At 37.5% G+C, this 24435-nt stretch overlaps 2 protein-coding genes and 1 pseudogene across 3 annotated transcripts in view; 1 reads left to right on the top strand and 2 right to left on the bottom strand.

Annotated features, from left to right (window-relative positions):
* SLCO1A2 (solute carrier organic anion transporter family member 1A2) overlaps window positions 1–24435 on the top strand; it is a 77321-nt gene that overhangs the window by 8840 nt on the left and 44046 nt on the right. The window lies entirely within an intron of this gene.
* Window positions 711–7295, bottom strand: IAPP (islet amyloid polypeptide). Its single transcript, XM_045510383.2, is given in 4 exon segments — window positions 711–1234; window positions 1236–1305; window positions 5758–5833; window positions 7259–7295. Coding segments are annotated over 4 exon segments (318 nt in total). The 3' UTR covers window positions 711–1099.
* On the bottom strand, window positions 9724–10429 carry LOC141575917 (small nuclear ribonucleoprotein-associated protein N pseudogene; annotated as a pseudogene).

Here is a 24435-nt window from a genome sequence, read left to right as displayed (position 1 = left end):
ATTTTCAACCTCTTCTAAGACATGAAAAAGACTTCGGATTAATAATGCTACATCAAAATTCAAATCTCTGGTCCATACTGTAGCTTTTTTAAAAATTCATACACATTTCTACACTGTCATCGTCACCTTTTAAAATGCATAATACAGCATGATAGCAGTTTATATGATTTAATGCTACTTCCAAAGGTAAAAACAGTCAGGGAAAAGCAGATACCATGTAAGAATCTGACTTAAAGTGAAACTTCTCATTTCCTGTCAATACTGCAGCTTTCTTCAAAAAAAAAGGGGGCATCAGACATGGGAACCTCTCCCAGAAATGTCCAATCGATTAAACAATGAAAATAAGTTGCCAACAGTACATAATTTCCAGAAGTCTATGGTCTTTTATATGAAGACAAAATTAATAGGAATACAAATTGCTTTTGCATTACTGTGCATAAGAAGATTTCCTGCAGCAATTTAAACAGAATAAAGGGCACATATATTCAATAAAAGCTCACTGATGATAACACAATGAAACCCTCAGGGACACAAACTGCTTTTTAAATATTTTTAAGTAAACTCTTACTACCAGCAAGTACAGCAAAAAACCTAGAATTTTTTTTAAAAAAATTGATTGAATCTGAAGCAGGCTTTGTTTTCTTAAAGAGCATTTTATCTCATTTCAAAAATCCATTGCAAAAGGGATTACTTAACAAGAGTACTTACAATTGCTGGTTTCCTAATCTTCAGCATCATAAATTTATTATTAGATGTTTATAGTTTACCAAGTTGCCAACAACCATTTTCTCCTTTGTTCTCAGACTCAGGTCATAAAGTTACAGGTGAAAGAAATGACTTTTTAAAGTGTTTTTAAAATAAAAATCTACAGCAAGAACACTTCACTTTTAAGGATGTTGCCTTTTTATTATATGATCTTAATTAGTATTAACTTTAAAACATTTCTTAGCATGACAATTTATATGTACTGGCAACAAACATGGAACATGCAGATTCATAATTTCACTCTAGAAATGAAAAAAGATACTGTTAAATTATACAGGAAATCACTAGAGTATTTATGCATAAAACAAGAAGAACTGTAGAGGTGCACTGAGCTCTAAAGGGGTAAGTAATTCAGTGGTTCTCTCTTTAAAATCTCAACTGTATTCCCCTTGCCATATGTATTGGATCCCACATTGGTAGGTGAGAAAACGGCGTCAAGCTTCATACTGGAATGGCATCATACTGGAATGAACTAAAAAGTTTGCCAGGCGTTGAGTCGTAGAAGTGGCAGTGTTGCATGTCCGTTTTTCCATCTGATGACTGGTAACATGGAACAAATGTGAAAGGTTAGAGGCCTAAGACTCAGGATTGGATACATCTATGTGACACCAAATATCTCACATTGATGAAAACAAAAGGAAACAACTTCACATCATCAGTAACTCAATGTTTTGATTTGCAAATATCTGGATGGTTGACGGATTTTTGAACAACTTGAAGATGTAGCTTGGAAATCATACAGCAAACCTTCTATTACAATCAGTGTTGAATTTCCCAGTATGATTCCCCCCCTCTTTTTTATGGAAATTTAGAATGTAGTCCAGATAATAATTAAAGTGTCTTTGTCTTATATTCCTCTAAATACTGATTAATCTATTTCCCAATAAAAAGGATTTAGAATATAAAATATATATGTAACCTGGAGTGTGTGGAATTAAAAAAATACATATATATATATATAATATATGTTCATTTCCTACATCTTTCCAACAAGAATTAAGCAGTGTTAACTTATTCTTGCTAAGTTCCCTGAGATCACTGAATCCGGAGTGTTAAGAGAAATGTCAGATATTATAAAGTCTCAAGGGAATAAAATTCATCACCTATTCAGGCACTCTGACTATTGCAGCATGAGAGCTCTAGGACTCTTAGCACAAACACATGGTTACCATGTCCCTGTCACCTACTATGTTCCTAGACTTTCAACAATTTTAACGACAGGATTACGTTAAAAGTTAAAACCGAAAGGCTTTTTACGTCAGTGGTATTGACAGTCACCATATTCCTTCAGCCACCTGGAACAATTACATAATAATATTATGGATAAGTCAGAATTGATAACCAGGATTAAATCATTCATTTGAATTTTAACCTCTCTAATTACAGAATTTACTTACATCAGCTCCATATTTTGGTACCACCTTTTGTTTCAATGTGCTCACCTTTTCTTTCAACGTGCTCTCACAGGAGTACTGGAAATAGATACAGAACTCTAACATTGCTTCGTGCTGATTATTGGAAATGCTGGGAAAACATTTTAGCTTTCCACTCCATAGAAACCAAAATGCTGGTTAAACTTAGGTTAAGTGTAAAGTAGGAAAGAGATACAGCTATGAGGTTAAAACCTCAATGTCCAGAAGCCAGTGGATATACAAAATTTGAGGCCAAATGGAATGGATTTTATTTCAGTGTGTTAATTTTGTGTGGGGAGTACTTCAGTATCTGTATCTTTGTAGAGAGATAGCCTAAGGGCAAATATTTTAAAATTTCATGTGAAACTTTATGGTTTTTACTCTCACATTTTCTCCCCAATACAGAAAATTCTTCTTTTAGCATTAAGTGAACTGATTTATCTGTTGAGTGTGAATGTATGCTGACAAAACCAATTATTCAGGAAAAAGGAAACCCACTTTAAGGCCTTATTACCTGGTCTGTATATCATTCTTATTCATATTACCTGTTTAGTTATTTCTTTTTGCATGTGTAGTAAGCATGACCCTTGTGCACGTCCAAGGACTGTACCAATAATTCATACACTGAACACTAAATTCTAAAAGATTATAAATTTTTCCTGTAAGACAGCAAGAATTGGAATTTGACCAAAATACTTCAAACTAATAAATTTAAAACAACGAAGGAAATAATGGGTCAAATTGAGAAGGTTCAAAGGGATTTCTGTTCCAGGACATATTTGACAAATGCCTGGAGCAGACTGTGAAATACTCTATGGGCTAAATGTCTGATAATTGATAACTGATAAATGTTTGATAATTGGTCTCAAGCTCTATCGCAGGATTTAAAATTATTCTAACCAAAATGTTACCTTATTGGAGTTAGCTAGGAGGGCCACCATTCTACTTTAAGCAAAGACTACGCGCTTTTATGTTTGCTGGCTTCATAATTGTGAAACTTTTCCCAAAACGGGCCTTTTCGTGGAAATACGGCAGTCAGGGTTCTACCCCCAGTCTATCATGAAGATGGAAGAAGATAGCTGGAAGAGTTAATAAAAGGCAGCACAGCTCTACTTTCAGGTGTCTTTTCTCGCTGACTACCAGGCAGACATGGCCTGCCAGCTGCCCTGCCAGCTCGTAACGTAACACTAGTTTAAAGCTACTGACCCCTTACACGCATGCGCTTATGTGCGCGCTTGTGTGTGAGCGCTCACACACACGGAAATTCTTGGCTTTAAAAGAGTTTGAATAGTGACGATATAGGCCAAACTATAATTTTTATTTAAATTGTCTCTCTAAAAACATCTCCGTTTCAAGGGTTTTTTTTTTTTTTTTTTTTTTTTTTTAAGGGGGAGAGCAATAATTAGATCTGTTTATTTTTAGAGGAGGTAGTGGGGATTGAACCCAAGACCTCGTGCACGCTAAGCATGCACTCTACCACTTGAGCTATACCCTACCCCCGTCAAGGGTTTTTAAAACAATTTTAAAATGGATCCCTCATCCCAATGCTTACTATTTATCTGTGGAGGTGTGTGAGTTCCTACAGGAAGCTCCCAGTGACTCTAGCTTGAAACCCGTGTCATTATACTTTTGGTTGCCCTCTGATTATCTGCCAGGCGGATGGTTACTATTGAGAGTTTAAAAGTTGGTGGGTAAGTGTGGGTTCCTTTTGCCTCAGTCATGAGAATTACGTCACAAAACTATTCTTTGGTATGGCTTTTAAAGTCAGTTTGTTACATTTTAATCCCAGCTCATACATGTATAAAACTTGAAAAAGATCCCAAATGAGATGATTGAATTCTGTTTAAAAAAAAAAAAAAAAACTGACGTTGAATAATAAATCTCTATCAGCCTTTTTTTTTGAGGTGTTTAAAATTTAAGACATTTTCCACATAGGCTTTCTCAGCTTCTTATGAGATTTATAGAATATTACATGGTTGAAGAGCTCAGATTATTAAATTCTTCCTCCCTCTTTAAAAAGATGACCAAACATACTGGTTTTCAGGAAATTCAATTTCCTGAAAAAAAAACTGATGAATGTTTTATAAGTATTTCTAATAATACAAAGTAAGAGACTGTGATACTAGCATGAAAATATAATTTCTTAATAAATAATGTTATGTAGTATTCTATTTCTGAGTGAGTTTCACTTCATAATAAACTAATGTCCTTAAAAACATATTGGGTAAAGATATTAAGCAAATGAATGTATCTAATGAAAGAAAAGATCAAGATATAGAAGGAAATGCTAAGTAATATTGCTAATTTTCCTGTCATCATTCAATTGTTCTGCTAGTTTAGCAGAGACTTCATGTCAGTTTTAAAGATATTTTTATCCAGGAGAAAACCAACTGAAAATTACAGTCGGTTCTGAGAAGAATGTCCCATAAACTGGATAAGCCCTGAAATGAAAAGGAAAATTTTCTGATGATTCCTGTTATTTAGTATGTGTAGGCATTCTACATATTTTTACATATCACCAAAGAACGCCATCTCAACAAAAAGCACCCAGAAGGACAAATAGATAAGATGCTGATAATTCTATAAAAGGAGTTCTAATATGACTTAAAGCGAAGTCTTTTCATAAACTTACTCTCCTTGGTTTTTAAGAGAGTATAAATTCAGTTCTACAAAGCTACATGGAGTCAAAACCGATTTAGGCACAAACAAATCCTTATTGTATTATTTATGATGTATGCATGAATTCGAACTAGAGAATCTTTAAGTAAATGGAGAATTACAGTTTTAAAGGCTTTTCACTTGAAAGTTGTAATTACTGCTAACATTTTCACCTGACATTTAGACTGCTTTAAAATTACCGTTCGAATGAAATGACACCTTTCAAAATAAGCTTTTTTTTTTTTAATCTTGATGCTAATGCTACCCACTGAAAACATTTTTAAGAGATGATATTTTACATTTAGAGCAGCTCAGAAGTACCCTCATGGAGAATAATTTTTTAATTATAATTTTGTTTCATTAACAGAATGATTGACAATGCACAAAGAATACATGGCTTTTTAACTAGATCTTTTAAATTTAATTTCTTAGCAACTTTAATTTGCAGCCTGATTACTTCTATGTATTTCAATTTCCAGAAGAAAGTCTAAATGTTTTGGATGTTGCCAGAGCCATCTGAGAAAAAAAAAATCTAGGTAAACATACAGTAAAATTCCATCTCATATAAAATATATGCTTTAATTAAGTTTCTCCATTTTGTCTGAGAACCAGGTCAGTATAGTTGAAATGATTACCTTTTAGGTTTTGATGCTTCAGGCTCTGGCTTTGTCCCTCTGGGTTCCAGCAGCATATTTCTTGACAAAACTGAAAATACCCATTCCTGTCGGTTGGAAGTTTCGTCAGATAGATTGACTAGACAGATATTCTTTAAAAAGCATGGAATTTAAGGAACAGTTGAACGGCTTCATATTCTTAGTCAAAATCTAGTGGCAAAAGGGCTATTAATTATATAGCAGTATTTAATTCTAATTTTCTCATACTTGCGGGGGAAAAAAAAAAAAACAGAATTTTAGTTACTAACCTTTCAATGGTAGCTTCCAAGTGGTTTAATGCAACAGAGAGCACAATGAGAACTACTGGCAGCTTCATGATGTCCACTGCTTCTCAGATTTTCTGAAATGAATAATTCAGCCCTGAAATCAAGCGATTTACTATAGCTCTGATTCATGATACATTAAACTAGAGCCTACTTTTAAGAAAATTTTTTTAAAAAACATAATATCCAAGGACCATAATTTTATTAATATAATCCCTTAATACTGTTCAAACAATTTTCAAACATTTTCAAAATTTTCACTTACCCCATTTCCTTCTTGAAACAATCTGGAAAACTAATATTATAGCACATGATCCTTTAGCCTTTCTTTGAAAGGCTTTATTGCTATGAAATAAGCCATATATTTCATCTCAAATTTGCTCTAATGCTAAGTAAATAATATTTTCCCAGGAACAGAAAATTCCTTACCTTCTAATGTCTTAGCATCAGCAATATCAGAAAATGCCTTTAAAACCAAGGAAGCTTCATGAAAAATCCCAAGCTTGCCTCCCTTGGAGTATTTACTCCGGTCTTGCTAACCAGTCATCCACCTCTTATATACCCTTTACACATTTCCCACCTCTGACATCAGGCAGCTCAGAGAGACTCTGTCATTAATTTCTATCCCTATAGCTAGAAAATGCCTCAGAGACATCAGAAGCAGATGGGTCATTATTACATGAACACATCAAAAATATTAACATGGCAGAGACAGAGCATCTTGGTAGAATTAATGGTGGATCACATACAGCAGAAGTTTGAATTTGCCATCTTTGTAAAATACCAGAGTGGATTTACAAGGATTCAATAGAAGTTTTTATCGAGGAATTGATTAAAAAGAAGTGATTAAGAACAACAACAAATGTGTTTATATGCAGAGTGAAGTCAGGGACAGTGAGGAGTCTGCCTAAATTCCAATAACTCCTGGGGCTTAATTCCATGAACATTCAGTAGTAGATTATGATATAAGGGCAAGGTTGAAAAAAAAGGACACAGAAGAGTCTATTTCTCTTTGGAAAGTAAGTTCATTTGTGCCATTTTTTAAGATTTCACACGTAAGTGATATCATATATTTCCCTTTCTCTCTCTGACTTATTTTACTTGGTTTGATCATTTCTAGGTCCAAAGGTGAAAGGGATGGGGAGGGATAAATTAGGAGTTTGGGATTAACAGATACATACTACTATATATAAAATAGATAACAACCAGGACCTTCTCTACAGCACAGGGGACTATCTTCAGTATCTTGTAATAGCCTATAATGGAAAAGACTGAACAAGAAAAAAAAAAATATATATATATATATATATATATATATATATATATATATATATATATATATATATATATATATATATCTGAATCACTTTGCTGTACATCTGAAACTAACACAACATAGTAAATCAACCATACTTTAATTTAAACAAAAGGACACAGAAAATAAAAATTCACTTGTCAGCATTTAGATAGAGACACATAACCTTACAACCATAGTCAAGCAGTTTTTCACTGACTTTTTCCATTGTTACATAGAAACATCACAATTATTTTGAAGGTATAGATTGAATTTATTTTTTATTTTCCCCCAATTATTCCTTTCTCTTGTATTTTTAAGACCTGTGTAAGTTAATATTCTAAGTTATGAGACCTTGATATCATATATAGCAACTAAGACAGTGAAAATGTGCATGTCTGTATAATCTAAAAAAAAGATGACATTTCTTTAAGTAAAAAAGTTGAGTTCCCTGATTCCATGTATTTCTTTAAAGCTGAGTTACATAGTTTGGAGGTGTTTAGTAGAGATTTTAGGAGGAAAGAAATTGCTTTCCAATCCTTGTTCTAATTATCAACGATTCTGAAATTCTAGTATTTCTGTGAAAATTATTGATATTCCAAAAGGAAATATAAACTCAAACCATTTGGAAGAATAATGATTTCCTGTAAGAAGATAACTAAATGTACTTAACAAAGTGCATACAAAGATTTAGAAGTAATACAGAGGCCCAGAGATGTTCAACATTGTGTCCAATATCACACAGTTAGTTTGTGTTGAATCTTGGACAAGAGCTTTTTCTGATTCACAGATGAGTGTTCATTTAGACCAAAATGTCTGCTTTTAACCTACATAATTATTTTCCTTTTTTTTCCCCTCTGAGATGTTAAAGGTGTCAAACATACATTCAAAAATGGACTCTCACCCCTGAGAAATTAAGGTTATAAGAAAAATGTTCTGCCTAAGAAAGGAACAGGAGAATCTGACATTTTTCAAGGACTACCTTGTATCGGGCACATATATTTAATTGATATATGAAACCTCACTCCATATGCACACCTCTAAGGTGGTTATCATTTGCCCCAATTGATGAACGATGAAACTGAGGTTGAGGGAAGATAAGTCACTTGCTTAAGGTTACACAGCTACTCAGGGGCAAAGTGAAATTCCAACTCTCATCTGTTTGTCCCATGATATGTATTTACTCTTTGTTTAAAAGAGTCTCTCTGAAATCAACTATACTTCAGTAAGAATTAAATAAAGAAAAATAAATTTTAAAATGAGGCAAAAAAAAAAAAAAAAAAGACAAAGTGATCAATGCCTTGTAAGTCAGGTAAAATGAGGACTAAGAAATGACCTTGGATTAGCAGTAAGGGAGCAGGTGACTGGTGACCTTAAAAAATTAAAAAAAAAAAAAAGTCTCTCTGCCCATAGACTGACTTACCAATTGCTTCCTGTCAATTTTGTATTTTATTATAATGCTTTGAATGATTTTGTTATAGCTACACATGGCTTTTTGTTGGTCTTGTATAATGTTTGGTAAGGTCAACAGCTACTGCAATCTCAACTAATTTTAGGTCTTACATGTTTCCTATACCAATGAACGGGATGTGGCTGTGATGATCTCTATGGGGCAATTCCATTACCAGATCATAAGCTCCTTCGTTCAGGACAAACACTGCTATCAGCCATCTCTGTTCTCCCTCTAGCCATGCTAGTCAAAAGAGTGAGTGAGATGTCGGCGGCTCTGACATCACCCAGGGGCTTATCAGAAATGCCAAATCTCATGACCCATCCCAGATCTACTGAATCAGCAGGTGTGTTTAAAAACAGATCTCCTCAGTGGTCATATGCCTACTTTTGAGAAAAACTGTCCTGTTGTACATTTCATTTATTCATCGATTCAGTAAGTATTGATTAAGGACCTACTCTGGGACAGGGAATGTTGTAGGTACTAGAAATACAGCAGGGATCAAAGCCAAGTTCCTGGTCTCGTGCAGCTTAGAGCCTTTGGGGGAACAAAGACAAGCAAATGAGTAAGTAAATATGTAATTACAATTGGTAAGTCTGTGGAGAGAGTTAATATGGTGGTTAGAGAAACCAAAAAAATGGCAGCACTGAGGTTGAATCGTAAAACATGAGAGGTAACCAAGGAAAGAGTGCTGGGGACATGTTTAAGACCAGAGAAGCAGCACTGGCAAATGCTAGTGAGGGAAGGAGAAAGTGGTGGAAAGATGATGCTGAAGACGGAAGCAGGAGCCCACAGGTGCAGGGCTCAGAGGCTGAGTTAAGGAGGGCAATCCAAAGCTATCGAAAGGGTCCAAGCAGGGGAGTAACGTGTTTTGTTTTGCACCTCTTGTTTCAACATCAGTCTCACTTCTGTGCATGGAGTGGATCAGAGCGTTGCAGGAGAGAAAACCAGACACCTGCTAGGAGACTAGGCAGTATTCCAGATGAGAGATGATGAAGCCTTAGACTGGGGTGAGGACAGAGGAGTTAGAGAGTAAATGACTTCAAATTATATTCAGGATCATAACGTGACTTGGAAAAGATTAGGTGCAGGGGGGAAAAATGAGAAGGAATTGAGGACAAAAATGAGTGCCAGGTTAGGATATAATGCATCATATGAATTAATGGGCTTCTTATACGATTTTTAAAGATTAAAAAGATTTTTAAATGTCTTTAAAGATAATTTCTACTTTGACCAAATTTGTGTGTGTGTGTGTGTGTGTGTGTGTGCGTGTGTTCACAATTTAAAAAGCTCAAGCAGGGGGAAACCCAGTTGGCCGGTCCCTGGGCGGTCTCATACCAGGGGGTGGAACTGTAGTGCCTGGAGGTGAGAATCACGGCCAGCAGGTGTGGACGGAGGCCCCTGTCCACCTGAGTACCGAGCTGGGGCTCCCGCAGTGCCGGCAGTAGCAGCAAGTGGAGCAGCTGTGATGGTGCCTCTTCCCTGTGGAGTCATTGCCTGGTGGGGTGGCCTCCCAACGCTCAGACAGGGCCTGCTAACCCAGCAGGAGTTTGGGGGATCGGCACACCAGCTGGTATGCCTTTGCCAGCTGCTCTGCCAACCCCAGGGCTTCCTGTAGCTCCAGCAAGTGATACCGGGGGTGATCCCTCCACCGTCATGGAAACCAAGTTCTCCCCAGGCAGCAACACCAGACCCAAAACCCGTTTTTCTTCGTGCTCTGTCTGCTTCACATTCTTCGGCTTGATCTCCCTGAACTCATCACAGACACAGGAGTTCAAGCTCAAAGGCTGATCAGAAGCTTTAAAGATGCCAGTGAAGATCTGGCCAACTTGCAAGGTACATCTCATTCTATAGTCAGCGTCTACAGCATCCTACTGCTCTTCCCACAGTCGCAGCGGCTCTTCCCCTAAATCCAAGGTCCACAGGGAAGTTCCAGGATCCTTAAGACAAAGGAAAGGCTACAGTTACAGGTATGACGAGGGTTCTCCTACAGATAACACAAGTTGAGTCAGAAGCTTGTGATGGAGCCTGGTTTCCTTCACTTGGAATGAACCATGTGACTGCTCCAATACTGCTTTAACCACCTCTTGGTGTCTCGGCTAAGAATGCCTGTGTCAGTTCCCCCTTGAAATCCACCACAGGCACTTGCTGCTGCTGCAGTCACCTCAGGTAGAGTTGACACTCTAGGTTGCCTTTTCTTTTTGCTGCTCTGTTGGTGATTTCCACTATTCTATCTTCCAGGTCACTTATGCATTCTTTTGTATCACCTAATCTGCTGTTAATTTCTTCCAGCGTAGTTTTACTTCAGTAATTGTGTACTCTTCAGCTCTGCCTGGTTCTTTTCTATATTTTCTAGTTCTTTGTTGACATCCTCATTGTGTTCCTCTATTCTTTTGCCAAGTTCAGTTAGTGTTTTTATTACTATCGCTTTGAACTCTTTATCTGGTAAATTATTTATCTCCATTTCAATAGGGATCTTAAGTTGTTCAGGCTTTTTTCTTGTCCTTTTATTTGAAAGATATTCATCTGTCTTCTCATTTTAACTTTCTCTGTCTCTGTGAAATTACGTGCAACAGTTGTCTATCCCGGACTTGAAGGGGTGTCCTTGTGTGGGAGGGTCCCGGGGCAGTCTGCCTGTGCCCAGCGGCTTTGGTGGGAGAGCTGGAACTGAAGAAAACATAGGCTGTGACTCCTGGGCCGTGCTGGCAGCCACCCCTTGGTGGGAAGCAGGGCTGGGGCTGGAAGGGCTAGAGCTGGAGCCAGGCGTGAGCCAGGGCTTCTCCCAGTTTCAGGGGTGGTCGCCGCCCCAGTGTGGATGGGGCTGGGGCCCTGGAGGGCTGGAGCTGTGTTTCTCAGCTGGTTCTGAGTATCTGCCTTGATCAGAGGCGGGGTCAGGACCCAGGGGATTTGAGCCACACTTTTGGGCTGGCTCCAGGTCTCTGCCCTGGCTGCAGGGAGGGCTGGCCCTGCGTTGGCTCTTCTTCTTCCCCAGTGCGTGCGCACGCATTTGCAATGGCGGTCCCTGCCTCAGTGGGGAAGAGTGCCGGAGCAAGAGAAGCTGGAGCAGGAGTTTGGTGCGGGCTAGGGTGCACCCTGAGGCAGTTCTGGCAGGATGGCCGGAGTCCCAGGCAGTTTTCGACCTGCTGTCTCTGCTGGGACTGAGAGCAGGCAAGTTTGTGCACGCAGCCTTCAGGAGTGGAGCCTCGGTGTCCTACAGCTCTCCAGTATGTCTTACTGTGAACAGCAACGTCTGAGTTAGAAGAGACTGTAAGGAGAATTTAATTTACTCTCCTTTAATGCTTGAACTATTCATTCAGTAATATTTGGAGCATCCATTGGGTACTAAACCCTCAAGTGTAGTCCAGTTGGGAATTTGGGCAACTAAACAGAAAATAGCAGTGATATTGTCAACCTGCTGGAGAAAAGTACCGCAAAGCGGGTTGAACAACACAGGCAGAAAGTGTAGAAAGAGGCTGCGAAGTCTTCCCTGTTGGAGAAGCCTTAGGACAAACTTTTGTCCCCTTTGTACGATGTTACTGTCCATCTTGGTTCAGAAGATTATTAGCTCTTGGAAACCTGATTTAAATTTTTTGTTTTGTTTTATACTTAGGAACCCTTCATAAATAGCATTACTTTATGTTGTTTGCACTTGAGTTTTATTTTAATTCAATCTAATGCTCAGTAACTTCCAAGCTAAGTAGATATGGGATAACATTAACTGGTTCCAGTGGGGAGGGTATAACTCGGTGGTGGAGTGCGTGCTTAACATGCACAAGGTCCTGGGTTCAGTCCCCAGTACCTCCATTGAGTAAATCAGTAAATAAATAAATAAACAAACCTAATTACCTCCCCCCTCCAAAAACAAACAAAAATAACTGATTCCAAATAGTCATTTTCTGTTGTGGTTGGATGTAATTTGAGAGGTGAGTTTTAAATGATAATGTGAATAGACCAAAGAACTCTGGTTTGGATTTGATTATTTAAGTAGCTCCTATAATAATTTAAGAGTGATACCCTGTGATTAAATTGTAGCACTGCTCAGAGAACTAATATATAATTAAGGTTGAAATCTAGCTATTTTATATTCACTGTTAAAAAAAAAATTTAATACTTTATGCCGAAAATTCCTTTGAAGATTAGTGGTTTCACTGTAAGTGTAAATTGATTGGTTGACGAAATTGCCAAGCTCACTGAGGTATTTTTGCCTACATCCACCCATACTCCTCCCATCCCCAATCCCACAGAAACAGTCACACAACCTAGGAACCACCCAAACATGTAGAGGAACAGAGAAAGAGTATTCTTCTTTTAATGTGTTTCAGCATCCCTGGATTGAAGGTATTTGTTGCATGACACTTTTGGCTGAGGATGGAAGAGCCAACACCTCTGTTTTCTGAAGACACACGTTGAGTTTCAGAGACCCACAACAACAAAGTTTTATCTGTAAACAACAGATGACAGGCAAAAAGGGATGTGGACAGCCACGATGGACTGACTCGTTGACAATGACTGATGTTTTTGGACACACTCACACACCACTAGAATAGTACCCTTTGTAAGAAGACTCAAAATGTTTAGTTTAGAGATCCCCTCAATCAGGTGACCTTACTGAAATCAGATGTAAAATCAGATGAAGTGGGAGAAATAGAATAATGATCCAATTACTGGGAAAACAGAATAGGATTAGTTGGTATTCCCTGACACTCTAGAATTGATGCCCTCAGGGCTTAGAATTTTATCAAATTGCTACCATCCACCTCTCCTAACTTTGCCTCTTTTTTGCATTTCCAGAAATAAATTCAGTTTGGGGGCTGTAGGTCTGGACCAAAGTGCTTAGTGAAGTACAATTCTAAGCTGTCAATCTTTGAAATAAAATAGCAAGCCTTCCTTTGAAAGGCTATCCTTAAATAAAACAGCAAACCTTCCTAAATGCAAAGGGAGGAAAGACCAGGAGGGGTGCATGGTAGCGATTAGACAAAATACTAAGAGATTTGAGTCACTAAAGCCCTAAGGAGCTTTTGTCTGGTAGCTCCACGTGCCATGACATTGATGAAGCCGGAGGGCACGACAGTCCGTGAAATCAGCCACGCACAGAAGGACAAATACTGTGAGATTCGCATTATGTGAGGTACCTAAAATAGTTAAACTCCTGGAAACAGAGCAGAATGGTGGTTTCCTGGGGCTGGGAGCAGGGGGAACTGGAGAGGTACTGTTCAACAGATATAAAGTTTCAGTTACACAAGATAAATAAGTTCTGGAGAACTGAGGTAGGGCATTATGCTTATACAATACTGTATTGTCCCCTTAGACATTTAAGAAGGTAGATCTCATGTTAAGTGTTCTTACCACAATAAAAACAAAACTCAACCACAAAGAAAGAAAATAAAATAATGTGGACTGCTAAAACCAAGACTAAACCAAACCAAACCAAACCAAGACAAACACCCCAGCAAGACCTTTCAAAATATAGGTTAGAAGTGTGGTGCAGTGGAGGCCTGAAATTTTTCAGAACAATATGGGCATCTGGAGGTATCTTAAATCGCTCTCAATCCGTCCTTCAGATTTTGTCCCAAGATTTTGTTGAAGTCACAAACTGTCAAGCCTTCTTCCAAACCCAGGAGAAAACTTCCTAAGACCAATTTCAAGTCAGTACAAACCAAGACCCAAAGGCCCATGGGGTATGGGTAGGGTAGCCTTACGTGGTGTTTGTCTGATCTCAGTTATTTGGGGGCATAACAAAGCCTGGTGTTGATACACTTCATGTATGTCCTTGATCAGTGGCCCTTCCCAGGCTTTTAACATTTTTTCTACTAAAGTTTATAAGCATTGGAAGGTGTTTTAAAAAGTGTAAGACACCGAATCTGGGATGCTCGTGGAGATACTTTGAACTCATCTGAGGTGGGGGAGAGATTTCTCTAGTGAGTCTGAGGTGGGCCCAGGAATATGTTGTAGGTGGACTAGAGACCCCATTTTGAGAAACTGCGATAACAAAACAAGACAACTTGCTTTTTGTTCTCAGCACACCCTGAACTTGGTGACTCCCAAGCTTGCACGTCTCATGTTAACGAAGTTTGCCACGCGTTGTCTACCTGTCTTATCTACTGGCTTCCAAGGTTCTTGAATGGGAGGGCTACTAATTGCTAACTTCTGGTTTACTTGGTATCTCTCAGTAGAATGGCTTGGGCACTTGTAGGCACCTTGTTATTATAATGTGATGATTAAGAGTGAGGGCTCTGGCGGCTGACAGTTTTGGGCGGGAATCCAGGTTGTGCGACTTTAAGCAAATTAATATCTCTAAATCTCTATTGCCTCATTTATGATACTGGGTAACAACCACTATATTGTATGTTTATGCGCTAATTAAATGATATTACAGATAAAGCTTTTTATACAGTGCCTGGAGCATCAAAAGCTCTCCAGATACAATAGTAATTTTATGAGGAAAAATTTTAAATCACCCAGTAAAAGCTCATTAAAGAAACATAGAAAATATAGATAAGAAAAATGCTGAGGTATAAACCAACCTAATCTCATCTCCCAGAGATAAGAAAACAACTTTTTTTAAAAATGGAGGTAATGGGGATTAAATTCAGAACCTCATGCATGCTAAGCATGTCCTCTACCACTGAGCTATACCCTTCCCCTAATAAAACAACATTTTGATGAATAGCCTCCTAATATTGATTTTTTTTCCAGCTTTATTGAGCTATAATTGACATACAGCACTGTGTAAGTTTAAGTGTACAGCATAATGACTTGACTTACATACATCATAGAAATTACCGCAGGAAGTTCAGTGACCACCCACAATGACGTTTTAAGCAGGTTTTCTTCAAAGTTGTTCCACTTTCAATACTCAGTTTCTTTCCAATTCAAGTCACCAAAAGAATGTCAGTGCCTCTGTGTCTTAAAACACTCTTGATCTTTCAAAAAGATAAAGTCTTAACAGACAGTCTACAAATAGGGGCTGTTTTCCCTGTGGTCTGAATTTAGGATTAGTCCTGTTAGCAAGAGCTTCGCACAAGGAGTGAAGGAAGAAGTGTTTTATCTTAAGTAGGTGGATTTAGGTTGGCAATTACCATAAAATACAATGACCCTACCATTATTAATGGCACATGTATGGCTTGTTAGCTCATCTTGTTTCCAAATGAAGTGCATTGGGTGTTTCTTTCACCGTGGAGTAGAGCAGATGGCCTTGGCTATGACTTTGCAAGTTCAGAATATATAGTATCTGATGATGTTGGAGCTTGGGTCACACAACAGGCCAAATTTCAATCTAAAGGAAATTGCTTTGGAATCTAAAACTAGTTTTTTGTTTTTGTTTTTTAAATAACGAGGTGTTTTTTTTTTTAACATTTTTTTATTGATTTGTAATCATTTTACAATGTTGTGTCAAATTCCAGTGCAGAGCACAATTTTTCAGTTATACACGAACATGTATATATTCATTGTCACATTTTTTTCTCTGTGAGATACCATAAGATCTTGTATATATTTCCCTGTGCTATACAGTATAATCTTGTTTATCTATTCTACAATTTTGAAATCCCAGTCTATCCCTTCCCACCCCCTGCCCCCTTGGCAACCACAAGTTTATATTCTATGTCTGTGAGTCTATTTCTGTTTTGTATTTATGCTTTGTTTGTTTGTTTTTTTAGATTCTGCATATGAGCGATCTTATATGGTATTTTTCTTTCTCTTTCTGGCTTACTTCACTTTGAATGACATTCTCCAGGAGCATCCATGTTGTTGCAAATGGCATTATGTTGTCAGTTTTTACGGCTGAGTAGTATCCATTGTATAAATATACCACATCTTCTTTATCCAGTCACCTATTGATGGACATTTAGGCTGTTTCCATGTCTTGGCTATTGTAAATAGTGCTGCTATGAACATTGGGGTGCAGGTGTCATGCTGAAGTAGGGTTCCTTCTGGATATATGCCCAGGAGTGGGATTCCTGGGTCATACGGTAAGTCTATGCCTAGTCTTTTGAGGAATCTCCATACTGTTTTCCACAGTGGCTGCACCAAACTGCATTCCCACCAGGTTAAATAACTAGGTATTTAACACTGCTGGGAAGATGGCTGTACCAGTGGTTTTTGCTGAAGGTGGGATAAAAGATAGTCATATATATTTCACATATATTTTCTTTTCGGGATGTATCTTTTCAATACAAAGTCGTATAGTTGGCAGTTACGGTTTGATTTGACTGTATATATTACCAATATAAATTCTCTTAAACACAATATTCACCCTAGCTCTACATTCTGTGCTCAGAAAAAACGTTATCTGTTTGATTTCTCTTCAGTACATACTATGCTCTCACCACCATGTCATGGAAGTAGGTGGATTCTTCAGAGATCAAGGATAGTCTTTTTCTAAATTTACTAGCTTACCAGAAACAATGTTTTAAAGATTAATCTGCATAAGCATATGAAATGGTTCTGTATATGGTTTCTTATAAATGCAATTTATTGACTGTATTAAGTAAATATTAATATTTTCTTCTTGAATATATTCATGAACCTATTGAAAAACATACTTCATATAAATATATTCTTCATAAATGCATTCTTCCTTATTATATTCTTCATGAATATATCTTTCACACATATGAACATTTTCAATGAATTTCTTCATCTTTATTATGCTTATAATACTATGTCATTAGAACTTGTTCTTTATTAATATATTTATATTAATATTTATTAGAAAATCTATTAGAAAATAGCCATTAAAAGACCAAATAAGTCTAAGACCCAGCTTTCAACAAATTGAGCATTTCTAAGACGTATTTAATGTACAATTGAAAAAATACACCTTATAAAAAGTTTTTATTAAATTTAGCAAGTTTGATGTTTGATAAGTTGACATTGTAACTGATTTCAAGTTTAATTCTATTGTCAGTCCATTTGCTTAAGAAAGCATAATTTGTGATTGTCTTTCATGACTTGGAATGGAAAAATACATTTTAGTTTTATATTTTGCATTCAGTCTTGCTTACTCAGTTTCTATGATGATATAGCAAAAGCTAACTTAAAATCAATTTTAATTTTTAACATGATATTATGAATCCATCCTCACAAACTGATAATGATCCTGAATTTTTCAGGATTGGCTATTTACTTAAAATGAATGAACAGAATTATTTATTGTCTGTGCCTAAAGGGAAAAATAAAGATGTTGTGGTCTTGCTTGCAGGTAAATCTGTTACTATTTTTCTGGTTCCATAATTTTAGAATAGGCTGAATTGTTCACATCTCTAGGCTACTATGTTTACGTCAGTTACACCAATTGGTCCACAGAATCATAACCTAATTTTCCTGCTGCAAGGAGGAGGTAGATTCCACATGAAAATGCTACTTTCGCATATATTTAGCTTTGATTTTTTGAGATTTAGGTGAAGAATGAGCTGCATTTGGACTATGAGACATCACGGTCCTAGAAAATCCTACAATTGTACTTAACCAAACCAAACACAAAACAAAAACAGATCAAAATCAAAACTGCTACAAATAACTGAGGATTAAAAATTAACCTGCTTCTTTGAATGTGTTGTTATGGTTTCTACGTTTTTGTGTTCATAAGAAATAGCATTTACTCACTGTCTCCTACAGAGTCATTACTTTGTATTTATATAAATATGGAATAGGAAAATTGTTTTGCACATATAAGCCAGGGATTTTGAAGAAAGAATCTTTATTCTCAACACTGATTTTACTAAGAAAAGGGAGAAACAGTAGTCCCGTTACTTATTAAAGAAATAAGGAGTAGGGTTTACTAACATCTGAATTCAGTTAACAGGAAGACTCACTCTAAATCAAAATGCTCAAACTGTTTCCTTTCCTTTAAAAAGAAAACCTTATTTATATATAACCCGAGTCAAATGCATTGTTAATTTTAAAGTAGGACTTTAATTAATGCATTCATTTCCTCTTGTCTTTCTCTTATGCATGTAATTTTCTGCTACACTCATTCAGATAAGTTACTGTATGATGTGAAGGGTCTTAAAAGATTTTCCAAACCAAATGTATTTGCCTCTTTGGCTTCTTGTGTGCTAAAATTCCTAACATGTGAGCTAGTCCTTTTAATTAAAAATCTTTAACAAAAGGCCCCTATTAAAAATGTGTATCTGCCTAGGAGGAGCATATTAAATTCAAAATTAACAGGTGGTAATGTATCAGTTTGAATTTATTAACTAGATTAGTTTCATAGCAACTAGAAAGGAGTAGAAGCAGGGCATAAACTACTGTGGAAAGTGAGTCAAGCGAATTGCTGTAATTTACACTTCCGTGAGGTCAAGTGTGGGGTATATGGTGAGTTTATGGTACAGTAGATAAGGGAAGGGCGCTGTCCTTTGATTCTGTCTTCTCTCGGGCTTCCTATGATGCTAAAATATTGCAGCTCTCTCATTCTAGAAGTTTTGGAAGGCGGCACATAGAACTGTTTAACCCCTAACACTAATGCAAGATGCAAATAGTTGCTCAGTAAGTGACACTGATCTGATTTTTGAAGATACATAAATTCAGTTACAGAAGTTCCAGCTTTCACTGCTCAGCAGTACTTTTATTAGGTTCATCAGATTTATCCAGCAGGCAAAAAAAAAAAAAAGTTTGACCTATCTGATTCCTTTGCTTTTTTTTTTCTATCAACACTCATGCCTTGTGTGAAAGAATTGGTTTATGTGTAGACAGAGTAAGTGGCTATGTGATGGATATGATCTGAAAGGTATTGCAAAATGTTGTCCTCTTCTGTCCTGTGTCCCTGCTGATAGAAATGTCTGTCATCAAAATTTCTCCCTTGCATGAGATAACCAAAGTGAAAACTTTATCCTGTATTTTACAAACATACGCGTTTTTTTTTTTGCTGGGAAGGATAAAAGGATAATTGCCCCTAATCAGAATGATGAATTAGGTTAGCTGATGTTACATTGTAAAGTAGCAAAATTAGGCCCCGAGGAAAATATCTAAAGAGTTAGAGGGAAAGGAGAAGAGAAAAAGGGGCTGAAAGTTATGTTTTCATGGAAGTTACTCTTTGATTTAGCCTGTCATCTCTCATCTGGATTCAGAAGAAAAAAAAATAAATGACAATTTGACTTCCACGATGACAGTTGTAGGTCATGCGGGAGCTCACGTGCGTTTGGGCTTCTCAGTGTCATGGGTGTGTGAGCCTGAGTGGAGGCATGTGGTGCAGCTTAAAAGCTTATCAACTGTATCTATTGACCAAGTATTTCATATGCATAAGGCCATCTAATTGTGGCTGATATATTAGCCAGTCTGCATATATTACTGGGCATCTTTGACCTATGCAAGTAAATTTTTAAAAGGAATTCTTCAGTACTTCATTATGAAGGAGCGTAGGAAATTTTAACCTTTTGAGAGTGATATTTTGGAATTAGTTTACATAAAATCCCACCAGATAGGCAACCATTTATTCTGGCCCAGTTGAAAGGAAAGAGTTAATGGACTACCAAGAGATGTTTAATTAATTCTCTCTCTATTGTTAAGGCCAATGATATTTTAAACAAAAAGCACGTTAGTAAATTACATCTATTAGCTGTTTTGCTGCTAACCCAAAACCTTTTCAGTCATTGTATGCTGAATTTGAAAAGAGGCGCATATCCATAAACTCAGAATTATGGCCTGGTGAGTAATGAAAGTAAAATGCTATCTAGTGCCATCAGCCTGGGGTTGATGAATCATAATGAACGACTTTTTATGAAAAATTTGAGAAAAATGAAATCTGCACTGCAGCCAACCTACATCACATTTCTTTCTCTAAGTTGCATTAATCAAAGCCCTTTGAGTACCACAGCTAATCTGTAAGCAACTCAGATGATTAGATAAACTCAAAGGCATTTTGGTTCATATTTTAACACATGTCATCTATTCTAAATGATAATATCATAAGGGAGATGCTGACAAAAATGCATGGCTAACTTAAAATAATGCTTTGCCTACTTGGGATACTGATGTCAATTCTATGCCGTCCCAAGTAAAGGCTAAATTGGCAAATATCTACTAACTTAAGACGCAGAGCGCTAGGTTGAATATTTCAGAAGTAATTAATTTTTTAAACTCAGCTCTCTCTAGTGTTGAACAATGGTTTTTGTGCCTGACTTATTCACATCATTTTGGGGTGCAGACCAGACTTTTATCAGCTCCATTTTCTCCTTTACGCACAATAGCATTAGCTACAACTGGGTTACAGGAAGGAATTCTTTGCGGTCCTCCCTACTCAAAAAAATGCTCCTAACAGCAGGCTACAGGGCCCTTTATTTCTTCTGTCTGGCTTGAAACCAACCACTCCTTTGGGTTCATATAGAGAAAACTGGGGTCATGATCTCTAGGTGTTTGCATTAGAGTGCATATTTGTCTAGTTTTAAACAGATGAAAAAGAAGGGAGGGGTGTGTCTGTATGTGTGTGTTGGGGGTTTAGGAGGATAGAATTGGGTAGAGACTGAAGGAAAGGGCTGCTTTGGGAATCAGATCAGCTCCTCCAAATACCTAAGATGTTACCTTGAACTAATCTCTTAATGATTTTGGTTTCAGTTGCCCCGCCTGGAAAATGATGTAATTATCTAATCTGTCCCTGTGTGTTCACACACGGGGGGGGGGGGGAACATCAGGGTGGAAACAGTGGGAGAGGAGAGTAGACAAGGACCAGAGCAGGAGCGACCATCAGATATTTGGTCCTAGGCATTACCAATTGCCCGCCTTAAATCTTGGCTCCTCTCTGCTGTGTGTCCGTGGTGGAAATGCAGAGCTTCTTAAAGGAGCTTCTGTCATGCTAGACCTTTGCTCTCTTACTCATCTGCCTGGAATGCCTTCTCCCCTCACTTTATCTGTCTAACCTCTACCTTTCAAGTTCTACTTGAGAGCCACCTAATTTATGAAAGCTTTTCTGATTCTCAAAGTTGAAATTGATCTTTTTCTCCCTCAATAGTAGTGACTAACATTTTCTGAGCACTTTCTATGCCCCAGGCATGGTGTTAAGATCTCTGTACATATTAACTCATATGATTCTCACAAGAAAGCTCAGAGGCGAGTCTTCCTATAGAGTAGATTTTATTGAAAAGGAATCTGAGGTCCGATAATTTTTTTTCAAGGCCACACCGTGAGAAATTTATGCATCAAAATTGGAATCAAGATGGTCTGGCTCCCAACCTATGCCCTTATTCCTTAACCTGGGCATTGGCATAACATAACGTTGAATGATAGTTTCTGCTGTAGGTACCTTATCTTGCGATAGGTCTCATATAGATGGAAACCACATCTTCTAAAGCTACCTATCCTCCAAGCACCTGGAAGACAGTTCTGTATATATTAAGTACATAATATATGTTTATTGAACAAATCTGAGACCTAGAAGGATAGAGAGACATATGCAATCAAATAAAGGAAAAAGAATTATTTTGCCTTATTAAATAGAAGTGCTAACAATGAAACCACATGAGACCAGGTGGCAAATTGAACTAGGGTAGTGGCGAAGAGATGGGGGGAAAAAAACCAGAATGGATCCAAGGACTACTTAGGAGGGAGAAGAGAAAGATGAAATAAACAAGACGGCTTATGAAGCTTTTTAATGATTTCTTCTCCCCACTCCGGGTGGCAGATCTGTAAACTAAGGGTTGTGCCTGGTATCTTTATCTATCTCACCTGCACTGTGATGAATGTCATGAAGGCAGAATAAGACACAGAGACAGCTGCCTACCACCAAATCAGAGATAAGGCATAGCCCCTTCCTTAGCTTTCACCCTACCTTCTGATTTCTAGCTTTGTCAGAGGCAGAATCATATCACCCAAGATTCAGAGGGAGACAAAAGTGGACACATAGAAACTAGTTTGTATCATAACTCAACTTGGCATGTGTTCACTAGCCCCAAGGAAATATAATTTTCTTCTGATCAGAAGAAATGTGCTGAAGAATTTTTCTGAGGCAAACTTCTGTTTATTATCATCTGACGTGTTCATATTTGTTGGACTTTATTCAAGAGAGAAGATAGTTAGCTAAGAGTGTCTTTTTATGTGTTATTCAATCATGTAGCTCTTGTGTAATTTCCACAATCATATTTTTCTGGGTATTAATGTCATAACTAAGAAATTGTGTGACAGCTTATTTGATTTCTGCATCCCGAACTCCAAGAAAAATGTGTGATTCACACTGACCTGTAGGAATATTTTGAACTTTTATTTGCTTAGCAACGAACGATTTTAAATGGTTTGATATTTATTTATTTGCTTAGCAATGAATGGTTTTAAATGGTTTGATATTTATTAATTAATTAATTAATTAATAGAAAAAGATTTTACAGCTTATTTATTTATTACTATTAACAGAACAACACTTTTCTAGGTGCTTTAGAGCTCTTTCTGTGCACACATAGAAAAGATACTTGTGTTTCATATCAAGATAAACACCTGGAGGTGAGCAGCCCACTGACTCAGGCCACTCCAGACTGGCCATCCTTCAGCTAAACTGTTAATATCTCACCACACCTTGAACCCACTCACTAAATAAGAGCCCTGCAGTCTGGGAAGCTCTGTTGTAGGGGAGGATGATGAGTAAAATATCCTATCTTCCTTCAGAAAGATTATAATTTGTTACAGACATCCATATACTTATAATACAATGAAAAACAACACATTATATAAAGGCAGGTGGAGTTGGGATGGGAAGACTGCAAAGAGTGGTCCTTTTGGGGTTTGGCCTTGAAGAACAAGGGAATTAGCAGAGAAAGCAGTAACATATTCTAGAGAGATGGAACATCATTTGGGGAGATACAAGTAGCAGTGAGTTTGAAAAAGTAACTAGCAACTATGCGGAGCTGGAACAAAGGGTGAATACAGAAATGATTATGGCTCTGATGACTTTCCAGAACCTCTGATTGTGGGCAAATATCCGTCTCTGCCCCGCTGACACTGGCATGACCAAATGGCATGCTTTGATCAGGGGAATGCATCAGAAAGATGTTGCATAAGTTCCAGCACAAGGCATCAAGGAGCATTCATTGCAATTGCACACTTCTCCTCACTTCACTAGCCCTCCTGTGATCTGATATGAGAAGGCTATGCATCAGGTAACCTGTGTTCCTAAATGAAAATGCGTGGGACAGAACTAAAGCATCATAGAAGCCTCATAACCAGCCTGGCTCCACTCAGTTCGGTCTGTGTCTGCCCCACAGCCGAACAACAGAGCCACAAATGTGAACACACTTGCTTCCATGCCACTGAGGTTTTTGATGTTGTTCTGCAGCATTATTGCACCAAAACCTGATAAATCTAGAAACTGGGACTGGTAATGGGGTTCTTCTGTAACAAAAACCATGAACTATACATCATTTTTAGAATCAGACGGCAAGAAGCTATATGTGAGCTGGAAAAATAGTGACCCATGTTATGTAGTGATGAAACATTTGGTCAATCAAGTAGTTGGTCTACAATAACCTAGAAACAAACAAACAAGCAAAATACCTGATGAACTTGCATCATTGGCCAGGAGGTCTTGAGGCAGAAATGTTGACATCATGAGCTGGTTGTTGCTAACAGCAATGGACAAGGAACCACAAAAAATGAGGTGCTCAGAAAATGGCTTGTTTTCAAGTAGAATTGAAAGAGGTTAGAGACAGCCCAGAAACCTGCAATTGCAAAATAAAATTGTTATCGTTTTTTTTTTAAACCACATTGAAGAATTATTGGCCATTAAGACACATCCATAGGGCAAAAACCATATCCAAGAGCTGCTCTCCAGGTGCAGCTGCAGAGCAAAGGCATGGCCTGTATAAAGATTTCTGAAGCGGGGAGGGTATAGCTCAGTGGTAAAGCACGTGCTTAACATGCACGAGATCTTGGGTTCAATCCCAGCACCTCCATTAAAATAAATAAACAAATAAACCTAATTACCTTCCCCTTCAAAGTA

This window comes from Camelus bactrianus, chromosome 34 (assembly GCF_048773025.1).
Source record: "Camelus bactrianus isolate YW-2024 breed Bactrian camel chromosome 34, ASM4877302v1, whole genome shotgun sequence".
NCBI lineage: Eukaryota > Metazoa > Chordata > Mammalia > Artiodactyla > Camelidae > Camelus > Camelus bactrianus.
This window is presented reverse-complemented; position numbering and strand designations above follow the sequence as displayed.